The sequence below is a fragment of the Varanus komodoensis genome, unplaced genomic scaffold, assembly GCF_004798865.1.
Source record: "Varanus komodoensis strain SLA01 unplaced genomic scaffold, ASM479886v1 scaffold11, whole genome shotgun sequence".
Classification (NCBI taxonomy): Eukaryota; Metazoa; Chordata; class Lepidosauria; order Squamata; family Varanidae; genus Varanus; species Varanus komodoensis.
This window is the reverse complement of record NW_025335317.1, coordinates 26,279,274-26,296,058: the sequence shown is the minus strand read 5'-3', so window position 1 is coordinate 26,296,058 and position 16,785 is coordinate 26,279,274. Positions and strand designations below refer to the sequence as shown.

At 40.3% G+C, this 16,785-nt stretch overlaps 2 protein-coding genes across 3 annotated transcripts in view; one reads left to right on the top strand and one right to left on the bottom strand.

The window, feature by feature from the left end:
- FFAR4 (free fatty acid receptor 4) overlaps positions 1–1,503 on the top strand; it is a 16,131-nt gene extending 14,628 nt beyond the window's left edge. The window contains exon 3 of the mRNA XM_044420085.1: positions 1,096–1,503. Within this exon, the coding sequence (XP_044276020.1) occupies positions 1,096–1,503 (408 nt within the window). The remainder of the gene's footprint in view (positions 1–1,095) is intronic.
- A 2,330-nt stretch (positions 1,504–3,833) lies between these two features.
- RBP4 (retinol binding protein 4) lies at positions 3,834–12,965 on the bottom strand. Of its 2 annotated transcripts, none has more exons than XM_044420043.1 (6): positions 12,881–12,965; positions 12,475–12,621; positions 9,328–9,464; positions 8,478–8,584; positions 5,464–5,676; positions 3,834–4,215 (listed from the first exon to the last, which is right to left on the bottom strand). In XM_044420043.1, exons 2-6 carry the CDS (start codon positions 12,607–12,609, stop codon positions 4,202–4,204), a joined length of 606 nt encoding a protein of 201 aa, XP_044275978.1. In that variant the 5' UTR covers positions 12,610–12,621; positions 12,881–12,965; the 3' UTR covers positions 3,834–4,201. The 2 variants fall into 2 exon arrangements, with proteins under 2 accessions (XP_044275978.1, XP_044275979.1); XM_044420044.1 differs by lacking the exon at positions 12,881–12,965 and adding an exon at positions 12,846–12,867.
- Between the last annotated feature and the right edge of the window lie 3,820 nt (positions 12,966–16,785).

Sequence of the window (16,785 nt, the reverse complement as noted above, 5' to 3'; positions counted from 1 at the left end):
ATTAGATTTAAGGGGGTTATTCTTAAGTAAGTGTACATAGGATTGTGACTTCAATCATCATTTTATTATTATAAGACAGTTTTCTCCAGTCTGGAACCATCCAGAAGTTTTGGATAACAAGTCCCAGCATTCCTGAGCACTGGCCATGCTGGTTGTGGCTTATATTATTCCTTTCAAGGGATTCAAGGCAGCTTACATAATTCTCCTTCTTTCAGTGTTATCCTCACAACAACTCTATGAGGTAGGCTGGGCTGAGTGCCTGTAACTGGCCCAAAGACACCCAGTTAGCTCTGTAGCGGAGTGGGGACTAGAACCCATATTTCCTGAGTCCCAGACTTGCGCTCTTAACCACTATACCACATTGGCTGATGGGAGATGAAGCCCAAAATATCTGGAAGGCACCAGGTTTGGGAAGGCTGGTCTAGTGCATTCCAGTTCTGTATTGATAGTACTCAGAACAAATATTAGGTCTGAGGTATCATCTTGTTGAAGAAAGCCTTGTGGACTGAAATGTCAGTTCATTTATATAAGTCTCAGAAGTGTTGCTAATATTACTCAGCTACAATAGTTTCAATCTCAAAGTTTAAAAAAATAAATAGGGGAAGGGAGAGAACCAAATTCTGTATAGTATAATGCTGGACCAGGACTTACGGAATTTGGGGTCTAGCTAATTCAGCCATGAATTTCACTTGGTGAATTGCGCCAGTTGCTGACTTTAAGCCTAACCTTTCTCTCAGGGTTGTTGTGAGCACAAAAATGGACAAAAGGAAGACCATAAAGACTGTTGTGAGTTCCATACAAGAGAGAGAGAAAATGCAGTGGATATACATGTAATAATGAATCTCACTGTTACCAAAAAAATATATATATATATATCTGAGGGGAAATCCCACAGCTGAGTACAAGGCAGGAAGAGCTTGTGAATAGCTAGAAAAATAATTTATTATTGAGAAGTATTAAACATGAAATAAAAATGATCTTTTTCAGTTAACTCCTAGGGAGAAAAATAAATGTAAGATACAGAGCTTACTTTCAAAAACTTTGTAAAATTCTTAACTGAAAAGTTATTTTATCCTTACATTTCTTTTAATGCAGATTGCAAAAGCATCAAAGAGACGTCTGCATGCTGGCTTGGCCTACTCAGAGAGTCATCACATTCGAATTTCCAGACAAGATTTCAAACTGTTACGGACTCTATTTATACTGATGATTTCTTTCTTTGTAATGTGGAGCCCAATAATCATTACCATTCTCCTCATTTTAGTACAGAAGTTCAAACCAGATGTAAACATTTTGCCTTCTTTTTTCTTCTGGATAATGGTCTTCACATTCGCTAATTCAGTTGTCAATCCAGTTCTGTATAATGCAGCCAAATTCAGACGAAAGTGGAGGAAAATCTTCTTCTGTTGCCCTAGTTCTCTGCAGGGGACAGAGGCTGGGACAGACACTACTCTGAGGCAACAGGATCACAGGCATTTCAATGTTTCTGTTATTTCTAGATAACTATGTGGTGTTCCTGATAAAGATAATCTCACTGGCTTTTTTCGAGCTGTGTGCTAAAGTAAGCAGTTGGGAAAGCAAAAAATAAAAAAAATAAATTGAAAACTTACTGGGCAAACCTTGTACTGAATATTGTAGTACTGGGAAGGAAGAAAATGACTGTTTTACTCTTTCATAGTAAGATGCCAGGGACACTGAAGGGGATGGTGATAAACTAAGGTTAAAACAGTGTAATTGAATGTTAACAGTGAGCCAAGGGGCAGTGCAAGGACAGACAAGCAGTCAGACAGACAGACAGAGCACGCCCAAATGTTCATATGTACATGTCAGCTGCAGGATTACTCTTCCCTTCAAATGGTAGCACTTTTTGAGCATGTATCTGTGTGTTTTCCTCTCATATTCCATGTTGGCTCCAAGTTTTTGAGGGCTCTTGGGCATCACCCCCTGAGTGGATGACCTCCTTGAGTCTGCCTTCTCATCACCATCAGTACTAGCTGCTTTTGCTCCTGACCCTCTGTCTCATTGTTGCTACCATTTGCTTGCTCGATATGCAGAGAGCCAGCGAGCCAGTGGGCAGAGACATGCAACATCCGCCATGTGGTATCAGAGATGGGTAAACCTGGAGGACCAACTCCAACAGGCTCCTTTTCTGGATATGTGCCTAGTGTACAAAAAAGTGTAGGAACAAGGTTTACTTTGCAGAGCAATCCTGTTGCCAGTGCAAATAGACATAGAGGCACACACCAGGATGGTGCTTGCAGGTGCCCAGCAGGTAGTCAACCCAGGCAGTGTAGGTAAATGCACTTGGAACTTTTCCTGGCCACCCCTTCTTCCAACCAACAGATGAGCACAGAGACACAGGCTGAGAGTACATGGTGCAGAAACTTCAGTGAAACAGAGCAGGACTGGATCTGATCAGAGCCTGGATGAGTGATTGTCTAGGACCACTTGCACTCTGTCTAGAATTTCATGGAAGAAAAGCACAATATAAACCCAATAAATAATACTAAAATATTTATTAGGTGAGAATTGGATATACAGTCTCCCACTATGTTTTTGGTTCATGGTGTGAAGCTGCAGTGCCGTGCACTTATTTGGCAAAAATGCCCCACTCATATCTATGATTTTATTCCAGAATAAAAATGTAGATGATCAGCCTATAAGTTAAGGGATATAGATATAGTTTTGTATAATTTTTAAAAACAATCTTCAGATGGATAAAAAATGTAATAAACATTTTGTGGTGCTACCTCTTCTTTCCTAAAGCAGAGATCACCAATTGGTAGCCTGCAAAGTAAAATTTCCCCAAACTGGTGGCCTGCAAGGGAAAAGTGACCCCAAATTGGTAGCCTACAGGCTGAAAGTGGTTGCAAATGTAATTTTATCAACATTCTGGCTACTGTATGAAGTGTTAATCAAATTATGATTTAAAAGTCTTGTTTGCAGTTTCATTCATAAAACAGTATGCGTTCAAGAGGTAAGAAGCAGATATTCCATAGCCTAACATTCCATTTCTCTTTTTGATTTTTGATATTTATGTGTAATTCTGAGCATTACCTGCACACATATACTTTATGATGACTGCCAGTATGCATAGTGCCTAGAAAATGGAGCTGGAACCAGGGAGACCCAAATTCAGACCCCCCACTCAGTCATGAAGCTTACTGGGAAAGCTTGGGTCAGTTACTGGCAGTCACTACCTCACAGGGTTGTGAGGAGAAAAAGGTGAGGGAGAGCTGCACGTGGCAAGAGGAAAGGGAGAGGTATAAACATAATTCATAGAATAATAAATAAAGACTTTGGCACTGACTTCATTTTTCAATAGAACACAAAGATAGTGCAAACCAGTAAAAAATGTAAACCATACTGAATATCATTTGAAACCATCCCCCATCCCCTATTCAATATAATATATATAGTGGGCATTTCCAACATGCAACCAATTCCTTTTCCTATTTATTCAGACATTTGTTTGACTAGGCTTAAGCCTGGCTGTTCTGGTTATAATGGGCCCGCCTGGTCAGAAGAAAATGGCTCTCAGACAGTTGCAGCTGCCTTCATGATTTGTGGATACACCTTATACAGAGAGCATCTTGGAGTGATCAACACAGAGTATGCACTTTGTCATCACGAGGCACTGTCTGTGTCCATTGGCATGGGGCAAGCAGCATGACCACTGGGCATGTTGCTCTTGAGTAAGTGAGTTGGTGCTACTGTGACAGCATTTGTGGTTCACTTATGAAATTTCAAGCCACTGCTTGGTGGTGGTGGTGATGAGGGGGATTTTAAGAGGACTGCATTAAAATGTCCTGTTGAAAAAGCAAGCAACAAAATATTTTGCACTATGTGTTTATTTTTAAGCAAACCTCTAATCCTGGGATTGGTAGCTTGGAAAAACTGTACCTCCCTCGTTCTGCCCCCAATACAAAATAAGTAGGGATTACTGTGTCACTGCAATTTGGATTTGTAATCTAAACAATTTTTTGCTTATACAATAAACTAATGATTTAATATGTTTGCAGCACAAGCAATACACAGTTCCATGAATCTCCATTTATTAAATTACACTTGCAGAGTAAATAGCACAGTTCAAATGGATAGCTAGCTACTCAGTATCTAAGGGAATCTTTTTGAAGAACTCTCCACAAAGCAAGTTATATACTTTACAGCTATAGAATGGTTCCCATCGAATATGTTCTCCTCAAGGGCAGCTTCCTAAAAGAAAACAGAAGAGGTAAGCTCTGATAAAAGTTCTAAGTTTGCATTAGAAAAATGAGGCAAAGAACTACCTGGTTACAACCAATGTGTGAAATTATATATCGGTTTATTCTTCCCATGGTAAGCAATGTTACCAGTGACCTTGGCTCTTTGGTCTCATTGTTATTATATTAGAGTCGCTAAGTGACAATGTTGCAATGACAGTAAAAGGCAGAACTGGCGGAATTCTTAAAAGAGGGCCCAGATCAGCAGAGGACATCACACTGCCAGTGGAAGTGATGCTGTGACATGCAAACAGGTCATAGAAACAACACTGAATAATGGCATGTACTGAATTTCTCAAAACTGGTGGCTATTTTTAGAAATCGTTCCAGTCTTATTTCTTGTAATTTATTTTAGATTTTAAATTATAGTATTTAAATCCTTTGATTACACAGCTAAGGACTGAACAATTGTTAATGCAATCTATTGTATTCAACAGGAGATTTAAAATGCAACTTCAAATACTTCAAATAATTATTTAGATGCACTAAAACACCAACCTCATTTCCTGGTATGTACTCATTTATGTAGTGTCAGATTTCTGAATTCAACAAGGATGATTAAAACAACAAAAACCCTGAGTTGATTCTGGTTGTGCTATGTTGTTATTGTTCTCCTGTTAACAGAACAGCTACTAGCTGCACTTTACATCCTTCTCATAGTGTTCCAGCTACTCTGTATTAAGCACAGCAAGAAATAAGATGGCATGAGGAACAGGGAGCCTACAGCCAGGAGGACCAGCCAGATCCAGACATGGCATTGCAGGATTTGGAGTCTTTTGTTAAGCAGCGCCTCTCTATATAAAAGTTCCCCAGCAGTACTGGAATTATTTATTTAACCAGTCTAGACTGCTTGAACATATCTAAAAGATCTCTCAAAGTGGTTTACAGCATAAATTTACAAAATAATAATAATAATAAAAAATCCTCAGAGTTAAAACATTTAAAAACAAAAATACAAAACATCCCTTTTAAAATCTATGTGAAATCAAACACACCCCCAAGTAAAATATTACAGTAAGAGCCAACAACCAAACTGGGCCGCAGAGTCAGTGCAAGCCTTACTGAAATTTTATATCTTTAAATGGTGCTTCCAAAATATTCAGAATACTACACTGAACATGGCTTAGGTTTTCAACTGCTCTTTTGCTATCAAGCCACCTGACCCAGCTCTTCTGCAAACCTGAGTGAAAAAACGCCTTACCATCATGAACAATCAACCTGTATTGTCTTTCTAAGCAGATTTCTGTCTGCTTTTGCCTGATAATTCTTTGTGCTTCTGGAAGTAGCCCATACGGGGAACGAGAAAATACAAAGGAGTAACCATCAGCGCATGTGCCGTCTCCATTGAGCTGACGGCAGGAGTAGTGCAGCGCATATGAATCATAATCTGTTGCCATTACCCAGTGGTCATCATCTAGAAAAACCATAGAAGAATTAAGAAAACTCAGCCTCTGCTGTGCACTTCAAAAAGTATTTCATGATAGTTTTCTTGTGTGATTGATATAGGGCAGGAAAGACACCCCACTGTCATCCAGACATTGAAAAGTACATACCTTTTATAGATGCAGAATGCTCTCCAGTTTGAAAACTGATGAATGGAAAGAGCCAATTCCCATTTTTTGTTGTTTTGCTCTGTTTCAAGCTATACACTTTAACTTAGATGTTTAAGTGCAAAATATTAAGTGTTAAAATGAAAATGGACTATAGAATGGAGAAACATATTTAGAGAAACATGTATTACACATATAATGAAGGCCACTGTGTTTTGCCAAGCAACAATGGGTCTTTCTACTAAGTATTTCAAAGGAAATAAGCACATAAATGTTAAAGAAAAATAAGCTAATTTAACTCACAAGGAAGAAATCAACAAGTTACATATAATGAACATGTGCTTATGTTCTTTCTGTTTTCTGAGACACCAAGGAAGGTGACAGACAGGGCCCCTGGTGGAAAACATCCTGGGGCAAAGGACAAGATCGTTTTCTCTTCCCCCCAGGTAGAAAGGCATGCACAGCTCTGTCCTCCAAAAGAGGAAAGCCACTAGGAGGTTCAGGTGGAATGGCCCATTGTCCCCACTCACACTGCATCTGCTACCTAATTATTGGGCCACACCTGTTCAAAGCTGTCCAAAGAGGAAGCTAAGTTTTATTAACTTCCACTTTCGCAGAGGCAGATTCAGCATTTGAAAACATCCAATTAACAGAACACATCGAATTCATGCATTTAACTTTTAACATGATGACACAGATAAGGGCGGTAGCCCTTTGTACTCTTCAGTCCTTAGGAAGCTGGCATATTTAGATCCTGTTGCAGAACAACACTGAACACATGTTGACAGTTGAGGAAAAAAGTGTGGGTGGGGTAGGGGGCATAATAGCTTCTTGCAGAGAAATTGGTTATAAATTCCAGGGCAGACCTTTTGTAGAGGGGAAACAGTGACAAAAACACTGACAGATTTATTGCGATCTAAACTTTCCACAGGCAAAATAATCTGAAATGCTTAATAATAAGGTGAAAGATGAAATTCACAAATATGAGTAATTCCCCATGTTATTCAGTGGCTTGCAGTTATTCATGAAGTTATTACAGATGGAAAACCTTCATCCCATGCCTACTCAATGTAAATAGGTAACATTAATATCCCTTCATGCAGGCAGTGACTGGGCATATCCCTCAAACACCAGAACTACTCAACAAACACTGGACGACTGTCATGGCTCATTAGGGTTCCATCCAATCTTCTATTTCAATGTCCATCACAGAGTAAACATAAGGGAAGACCTCTTAGAGAGAGTTTCTGAGTTAAAATGGGGTGGACCTTTTTCAGGGGGGAGGTCTAAAGACCACATACCACTTCCTGCCTTTCATACATCCATATTCACCAAAACACAAGCACAATAAACCCTTCGTTCTTTCATCATCTATTCATAGTCTTCTATTCTCTCTCTCTCTCTCTCTCTCTCTCTCTCTCTCTCTCTCTCTCTCTCACACACACACACACACACACACACACACACACACACACATAAGAATGTATACATCCTGTTCTTCCATCCATTCATCTATTATTCTCCCCTTTTAACTGTTAAAGCAAATATTAGAATTGAGCAAGATTCCAACTGAACTTCTATCAATATTCAATCTGTTTGTAGGTTTGTGTTTTGACTGTCTTAGGGACAGCAGCACCACTACAAAGTAAACTAAAACACTACAAAATAAACTGAAAGGCAGCCCAAATTCTCCTCCATGTAGCAAGATCTGACATAAACATCAAGTCAAAAGTGACAGATGCTCTCTAAATGCATCCATGCAAGAATGGAGCCCAATATTGATATGCCTAAAATGCATATCAATGCTTGGTCTGCATATATCTATCTATGATAGATAGAGATTCCATTCTTGAATGTTCCCACCCACATCAAGTCCATGAAGACTGAACGTTAGTAGGGATAAAATTTCCAACCAAGCAATTTCCTACTATTTTACTTTTATATCTGCAGAGAGTTCTTAACACAGGGAAACATGCAGAACTAAAGCCCTTTCAATGAGGCCATTCTACCACCTTGAATGTGTAGGTCAGACCTGAATTAATGACAGGCAAGCTCTCCAATGTTTCTAGTTCAGGTTAAACCAACTACTCTGTTTATGTTTAAAGATTAGTCTTTCTGTGGCTGTAGCTTGCTTGTGAATTGGAAATTAAGAGTTATTTTGAAATGATACTGTTGCTTTGGAAGCTTGAAACAAAGAAAGGGAAAAAAAAGAGCCAGTGTGGCGTAGTGGTTAAGAGCGTGGGACTGGGACTCAGGCGATCTGGGTTCTAGTCCCCGCTCGGCCATGGAGCCAACTGGGTGACTTTGGGCCAGTCACAGACTCTCAGCCCAGCCTACCTCACAGGGTCGTTGTAGTGGGGAGAAGATGGAGGAGGAGAATGATGTAAGCTGCCTTGAGCCCTTCATAGGAAAAAGGCAGGATATAAATCAGAAAAATAAATAAATAAATAAATAAATAAAACCAACTCCTGACAGTGATATAGAGTGAATGTAGACATGATCTCAAACATAAAGTACACCATGGATCTGAAATATCAGAAGCTGCAATCCTGTACTCTAAGCTGGGAGTAAGCACCATCAAACTCATGATTTCCAAACAGATGTGTCTAGGATTGTGCTGTTAGTGCCTTGTCTACATTAGAAAAGTTGACAAATACAGACTCACTTCCTTTCTGGAGATAGGATGACACACCCCAATATTTCATTTTGAACTTGGCAGGATCTTCTGTCTCTACAAAGGTGCCAATCATGTCAGCGCACACACTCCACTCACTGAAAAGAGGAAGAGGATATATTCAGTCTTGCGGATCTGAGCAGGAGGGTGAGCTTGCCTTGAAAATGGAAGAAAAAGAATCAAACAGATAGACACCTAAGATCCTCTGAGCCAGGGCCAGCCCAAGGTATGCTGCTGCCTTGAGTAAATGGTCCGCGCTGACCCCAAGTCAAGCTGTAGAATCTACTCAAGGCTGGAGTCAAACATTTTGGGGACAGGAGTGAAGGACAAGGTAGCACCTCTCAGTTCCACCGACAGAATCTGCATGGAATTGCACTTTAGTCATCCTTCAGTACGGAGATGGGACACCATCCTCCACTTCACCTGCGGCTGACTGGCTAGTTCAGAGGGACAACCAGATCTTTCATTCAACAGAGGTGAGCACCTTTGAGGCTGCTACCAGTGCTCCTTCCACAGTGTCCAAAGTCTGCTAACTTGAAATGGCTATAGCACTCTGCCTAGTGGTAGGGCTGGCCCTAAAAGTACCAAGGGCTCTAAGTACCCAAGTTATTTTGGCACTTGAACGTTTCACAAGCACCTGTTTCCCAGCTTGGCAATAAGCATTCAATCATCATCATCATCATCATACATTTTAGAAATTAATAACTCGTTGCCCTTTCATAACACCCTTAATTCAGTTGTCTGAGAAAGCTGCTTCACCTCCTAAGGGAAGTTGCCTAAGGGTGGAGCTAGCCATGCTGTAGGGGAAACCGCAGAAACAGAAAGAGGCTAGTAGACTCACTTCAAGAGCACCACTCTGCCCCTGGCAGTTGCAGTCATATTCCCATTTTCATCAACAAAAAACTCAGCTCTCACATTGTCCTGAAGAAACAATCCTATTGGGTCTTTCTTGGCCACAGCATACCACAGTCCGCGGTACTACAAAAGGAGAAGTAAAGCTTTTATTAGGCCTGCTTAGAAAATGAGGAATGGAAACACAAGTGGAATTTGGGAATCTGTCCCCAAGTACAGTATTAGCAACAGAATTGCTACCAAATTTTAATTGCAATGAAAGTGAAGTGCAAACCAAAGGGGAGAAAGCAGTCAGGTAAAATGTCAAGGGAGGCCCTGGAATATTTTCCATAAAGGAGCTAGCATAATGCTCTGGATTCTCAGCAAATTCTGCCTAAACTGAAATGCAACACGAACTTGATAGCTCCTGCTTGAAAGAAACATTCAAGACATTCTGAGGAAAACCAACAGAATTTTGATAAAACCAGTGAAAATTCTTCTCCCAGTCATAAAAGGGAATGCTAGTCATATGCAATAGACATCCAAAATGTGTGGATGCCTTGGTTTATTTACCATACAGTCCCAATATCAAGTCTGGATAATTGGTACAATCCAAAGATTTCAGAGTAGAAGTCCCAAGACAATTGGCTTGGCTTTATGAAAATTGTAATCCAAGACCTCTAGAGGGCACCAGGTTGTGTACCCTGCCCCAGATAAACAGGCCCTTCCCCTGCGCAGACCTGAATCATATATTTCTTGAAATGTGTCTTTTTGCAATAGAAGCAGCTTGCCTGTCAGAAGTAATTTAGGGAGAACTTCTGCAGCATACTACCCCCTCTAGAGGAAAGGTTAATGATGGTGAGAAATACAGCTTTCTCTGCTCGGATTGCATTGTATTACCTGATTTTTTCAGAAATTAGGATGAAGGCATTTGGATGAGGAACACTGGGTGAGGTGTGATGTCATCAAACAAACGAAAACAGAGTCCAGTGTAGATGCTCTTCAAGCTCTCATCAACCCAAGCTACTATGGCCAATGGTAGGAATGGTGGAAATTGTAATCCAAAACATCTGGAGGACACCAGGTTGGGGAAGTCTGTGTTTGGATATCATTTGCATATGGATAGTATTGAAAGCAAGTATGTCGTGCGAGCACTCATGTCAGCATTATACCCAGTGTTAAACTCCACATGGCTTCTCTTCCCTGGCACCTTGAAGGGAGAAGACCCTTCCCCAAGTGGTGGTGCCCTCCACTATCTTAGACCACCACTCTCAGCATTCCTGATTACTGCTTATCCTGTCTGGGGCTACAGCAATCCAAAACATCTAGATGGCACCAACTTGGGCAAGGATGATCTTGAACAGTGAATAATGTTTACAAACATGAAAAACAAGCAATGTCTGGCTTTTGCAGTATATTAAGAATATAAGAAAAGTCATGCTAGATCCAAGTAAGGGTCCATCTATTCCAGCAAGGGTTCACAGAGTGGCCAACAAGAAGTCCTCTGAAAACCAGCAAGCAGGACATGAATGCAGTAGTTTACTTTCTCCCATGTTCCCCTGCAATTGATGTACATGAGCGTAGCGCCTCCAACCCTGGAGGCAGCACAAAGCCATCAGGGCTAGTAGCTATTGATAACCTTCCCTCCATGAATTTGCCCAGTCCCTTTCTAAAGCAGTCCAAATAGTTGGCATCAGTACATCTTATGGCAGCGTATTTCATGGTTTAACTGTGTGAAGCACTGTATGAAGAAGTACTTCTTTTTATCCATCCTGAATCTCTCTCCAATCAACTTCATGGGGTGACATCAGTTTCTTTTATTATGAGTGAGGAAGATAAATGTCTCCCTATCCACTTTCTTCACACCATGCATAATTCTGTGAACCTCTATCAGGTCTATTCTTGCCTTTTTCCAAAGCTAAGAATCTCAGCTTTTTAAACATTTCCTCGCAGGACAGTTGCTCCGACCTTTGACCATTTTAGTTGCCCTTTTTTGCCCATTTCTTTTTCCAGCTCTACGGTATCCTTTTTTTAAGCATGGTAATTAGACTATTCTAAGTGCAATGGAACTGTAGATTTGTATAAGGATAATATGATATTGGCAGTTTTATTTTAAATTCCCTTTTTAACTCTTTAACAATAATATGGACCTGGCCTTATCACAACAGCCATGTACTAGGCCAACAAAAATGCAACATTTCTTTCTTGGTCAATCACTGCCAGCTCAGAACCTATCAACCTTTATTTGAACTTGGGGGCTTTTTGCCCCAATATACATCACTTTATGCTTGCTTAAGTTGAAATTCACATACCTGTTCTCTAAATTAGGAGAGATCCTTTTGGAGCCTCTTGTAATCCCTTTTGTTTTAAGCCACCCACCCGCCAGCCCCATACTTTGGTATCATTAGCAATCCTGACCACTTTGCTGCTCACTTCTAATTCCAGAAAATTCATGAATAAGTTGAAAAGCACTGGCCGCAGTACAGATCTCTGTGGGAACCTACTTTTTACATCCCTTGACTGGGAGATTTTAACATTCATTTCTACTCTCTTCTTTCTTCTCACGCTAATTTTACAATGTATAAGATGAAACATTTGTTTCACAGGCCAGTGAGGCAGCCTATCAAAAAATTGGGATAGAAGTCAAAAGACTATTTCTGTATTCTTTACATAATGAACACCAGTATCATTGCTAATCTGGTCAATTAACTGATAAAGGAAAAAAATCAAATAGGCCCAAGTCTTTGTTTTGTAGCTGATATAACAACACCATTTTGATGAGTTTTCTCTTCCTCTTTTCTTTGCTCCAGCCGTGGAAAGGTTAAGAGTAGTCAGCCTAGACAGCCTTTCTTTATGCTTCTGGCTAGTCATATTTCAGGCTTATTTTTTATGTTGGTGGTGTCCAGCAGAGCTTTCAATGGCCATCAACACTTCTGATAATTCTAGCTGGGACTAGAGACTGTCAGTGTGTGTGTGCGTGTGCATGTGTATGTGTGTGGCAGGGGTGGTGGTGGTGATGGTGATGATGATGATGATGAGAGAAACATCTGGATGCCTTCTTGCCCTCTCCAAGAGCAGAAAATTAGAACCAGGTTACAATAGCAACATTCTAGGGATTGAAAGAGAAGGAAAGGGTGGGGGGTGTCAAAGCACTTACCCGGTACTTGTCAAAGTTTTGCTGGACTTTGAAGCTTTCCACTCGGCAGTCACGCTGCGCCTGGCATCTGCTGGCCAGCAAGGCCAGGGCCACCAGCCCCAGCACTGCAAGAATCCCCTTTGTGTGAATCATCATGTTCCTATGTGCCTGCAACAAATACAGAACGGCCGTCATTAGCAAAGAAAGGGAAGCATCTCCCAGCACACCCTAAAGGAAATGATGGACTACAAACTCTTTAAAACAGAGGGAGGGTCAAGCTGGAAGGGCGGTGGTGGTGATAAAATCCTTGTAAAATGACCCCTCTGTGGGATGGGGAGGCAACTGCTCCTTCCAAGCCACTATCTTCTCTCAGTAACAAGAGTCATAATCACCAGAAAGAACTCAAAGAACTGAAGAGGACTCTTGCCTGTCAGGGAGTAACATAGATCCAAAGCTGAGCTTCACTATAAATGGGGAAGGCAGGCTTTGGGTATGTGTTTTATAGCACTGGGTGAGGCGTGGGGGGAGATCTTTGCTAAGCTCAGCAGGCAAAAGATCAATATTGTTAGGGGGGAGGTGGTGAGGGGCAGGAGCTTGATCAGTTCCAGCTGCCAGTCAAGCTCTTCTCACAACAAAGTTCTTGCATAACTGTGTGTCTGGGAGGCAGAGGGAGTTGCTGTGATCTTTGATCACCACCACTGGTTTTGCAGGCAGCGTGGTGCAAACACATGATCCTCCCTGGGGTGTTTAGACCAGATTATGTTTCGCTAACTTGTATAACACTGCCTACAAGAAATGCAAGACAGAGGAGGCAAGATGGGCTTCATGCTGGGGGAGTGAGAGATGCTAGTAAACTGAGAGCTGCTAACAACCATTCCCTTCTGAGAGGAAAAAATGGTTTGTTTCTGGGGAATTTTTTTGCTGCTGTAAAAATAATTAATGTTGTTAGAGCAGAACATTATTCTGTAGTTACATCTTCCCCAATCTGTTACCCTCTAGATGACTTGGACTACAACTCCCATGATGCCCAGGCTGGCTGCACATGATGAAGATTACAATCCAAGTCATTGGCAACACTCAAGTAAGAGGGTTTGCAGAAGCCAATTCTGCATGTTGCATTTTCACATGCAGGGAAGGCAGCAAGACAGCCAGCCACTGTGGTGCCAGCTGTGACCACCAATGTACATACTAGGCTTGAGTATTAGAATGAAGGGGTCTGTACCTAAGTGTACATAACAGTTCCTCCATGTGAATTGAAATGCTGATCAGTCAGGATTCCTGCTCACGTGGAAGGGCTGTGCTATACATCCCTTAGTCTTTGTATAAAGTCCATCACACTGACACAGTATGAGCAGTTGGTGAGGAGTGCTCCCCATGACCACAGGACACCATTTGTGCAAACAGACCTATCAACTTTCCACTTCATGGTGTGTGGTGGACGTATTTTCCTTTTCCTTCACTGGAAATACCTCCAGTCAGCTGAGAATTCCTTTTTTTTTTTTTTTGAATAAGTTTTATTCTTAACAGACCCAACAAAAAAGGAACTAAAAAGTCATCAATTGTCAAAAACATCAGACCTACTGGGTCAGCCCCCCACATTTTTTCTTTTTATGTTAAACTATAAATATATTTAGATCTATGCATAGTCCCGTTTCTCTAGCCAATGATAAAAAGAGTCCCAGGTTTGATAGACGTCTGTATCTTCTTTCTCCTTCAGAGACAAAGTCAATGTGTCCATTTTGGCACAGTCCAAGATCTTTTTTAGAATCAGTTCGTCGGTAGGTGGCTCTTCACTCTTCCAATGTTGGGCAAATGCAATCCTCACCGCAGTAGTTACATGTAGAGTCAAATACATTGCTTGTTTACCAACATCATCAGGTACAATGCCTAATAAGAAAACTTCAGGTTTAAATGTTAGAGGTTTTTGTAACATTTCCTCAAGCCATTTGTGCATTTTACTCCAATACTTTTTTGCCTTATCACAGGTCCACCACATATGATAAAAAGTACCCAATTTGTGCTTACATTTCCAAAATCCATTTGACATACTTGGAAACATCTTAGCTAACCTATTTGGCGACAGATACCATCTATAAAACATTTTATCCAGGTTTTCTTTGTATGAGGTTGCTAATGTTACTTTAATATTTCTTTCCCACAGCTTTTGCCATTTCTCTAACTCAATATTATATCCAAAATTTTGTGCCCACGTTATCATAGTTTCCTTAACCTATTCATCTTCCATTCTCCTATCCAGTAAGAAATTATACAATCTTTTAATCATTTTCTCATCTGATTTAAGAATCACGTGGTCAAGTGCTGTTAACTCCTTATAAAAGCCCCACATTCTATTGTCTTTAGCATATCTTGATTGCATTTGAACCTTGTGCCACCAAGAAATATTAATTCCTTGTTCTTGTATTTCTTGATTCAATTTCAATCCTCCATCAGTATCCAAAATATCATCATATCTCACAATTGTATCAAAGTTCAGTGCATCTGGATATATAAGAGCTTCCATAGGTGAAAGCCATCTTGGTAATTTAGTATACAGTTTTGTCTTTAACTTTTCCCACACCAACATTAATGATTTCCTAATATAATGATTTAAGAAACAACCATGTACCTTACATTTTTCATACCACATATAAGCGTGCCAACCCATTTGCAAATCATGCCCTTCAAGATACAAAATTCTCTTATATCTTAAAGTTATCCATTCTTTTGGCCACATTAAAACAGAAGCTTGATAATACAACATCCAGTCAGGAAGACCAAAACCCCCATTCCCTTTAGCCTCCTGAAGCATTTTTAATTTAATCCTTGGTTTCTTCTTTTATATCTCGAGATTTGGGTATTTAAATCATCAAAGAATTTTTTGTCAATTTGGGAATTGTTTGGAATAGCAGGGCTTTTGCTCTTAGCTTCCACACACAAGAAGGACAGAATACAGAATGTTATACTTTGATCTATGCTTTGATCTATACTTTGATCTATACTTTGGACTATGATCATGGAATGGTTGTGGGTGATGTTCTCTATAAACCATAACTTAGTGTCCCCAAAATTGTCCCATTTTGTTGTCAATTTTATTGTTATATAAAAGATTCTTTACCTCTGATTCAGGCAATTTGTGTTTCCTCATGGTCAATATTTGTTCTGAAGTTTCAACATCTCCAGAAGCATTAGAGAAATTCTGTTAAATATTCTCCAGAGGTGTAATGCTGGAGAAGTGTAACAACACTGGTCAGGCTGAAACTAGATGAGTGCTCCTATCTCTATCCACAGATAGAAAAGCAACAGGGGACTGAAGATTCTGCAAACAAAAATGGTCAGGTGATAGCGGGTGGAGGAGTTTAACAAGTTCTTTCTGCCACCAAAACTCACAGCCTATGGAGGATGATTTTATGTAAAGATGGGAAAGACACATTTGCATGACAGATCTATTTTGGAGGTCACCCAGCATCTCTGTTGTTAAGGGTCTGAGCACTAGAGATGAACCTTTCAAGCTAAATCAAGTTTCAAATATTGTGACAAGTTCCAGGAAAAAATAAGGGTAAAGTACAGAGTCCATGGTATAGTTCAGACTGGAATGAATGAGACCTGGGCACCACACAGTACTTCAGGAGCAGCATTTTGGCCCCTCACTCCTCCAACTTTACAGAGAACCACTTCTTACAGAAGAAGTGACCAGACCCTCCATACAATGGGACTTATCCCCTAGATCTAGATAAGAACTTCCTTTTTAAAAAAAGAAAGAAAAAACAAACTATCCCCTGCTGATAGCAGCCCTTAACTGCAATTTGATCTGCAGACACTAACAAGCAAAATGCTTATCTCTACCTGCTGATCATTACATTCTTGTGCTTTTAGAAGCACAAGAACAAAGCCTGTTCATTTGTGGTCAGTGTCTTCATGTCCTCACAACAAGCTCAAGCTTACTACAGATGACACTTATAATCTCTCACCAGAAGGGGAAAATGAGAGCTGACCCTGCAGCACTGTTTGTTTTGACCCAATATTTTAATGGTCAAAAGGGAAAGTTAATAGTTAAACTATTAATTATTCCTAGGAAGAAACTTAAACCAGCAGGATAATGGTCATGGGGTATTGATGTGCATTTCCACAATTCTTGCAACACTGCTTGCAAAAGGATCAACTAAGGAGATAGATGAGGCAACATTGTGACAGTATCTCTTTGACCAACAAAAACAAATCCTTAAATTCATAGAAAATGTTTTAAAATGTTCAGCTTAAAGCAGAAAAAATATATCACAGAGGTAAAGATGACTTCATAGATCACCATGTTCACCCCATTTGGCAACTCAGTTC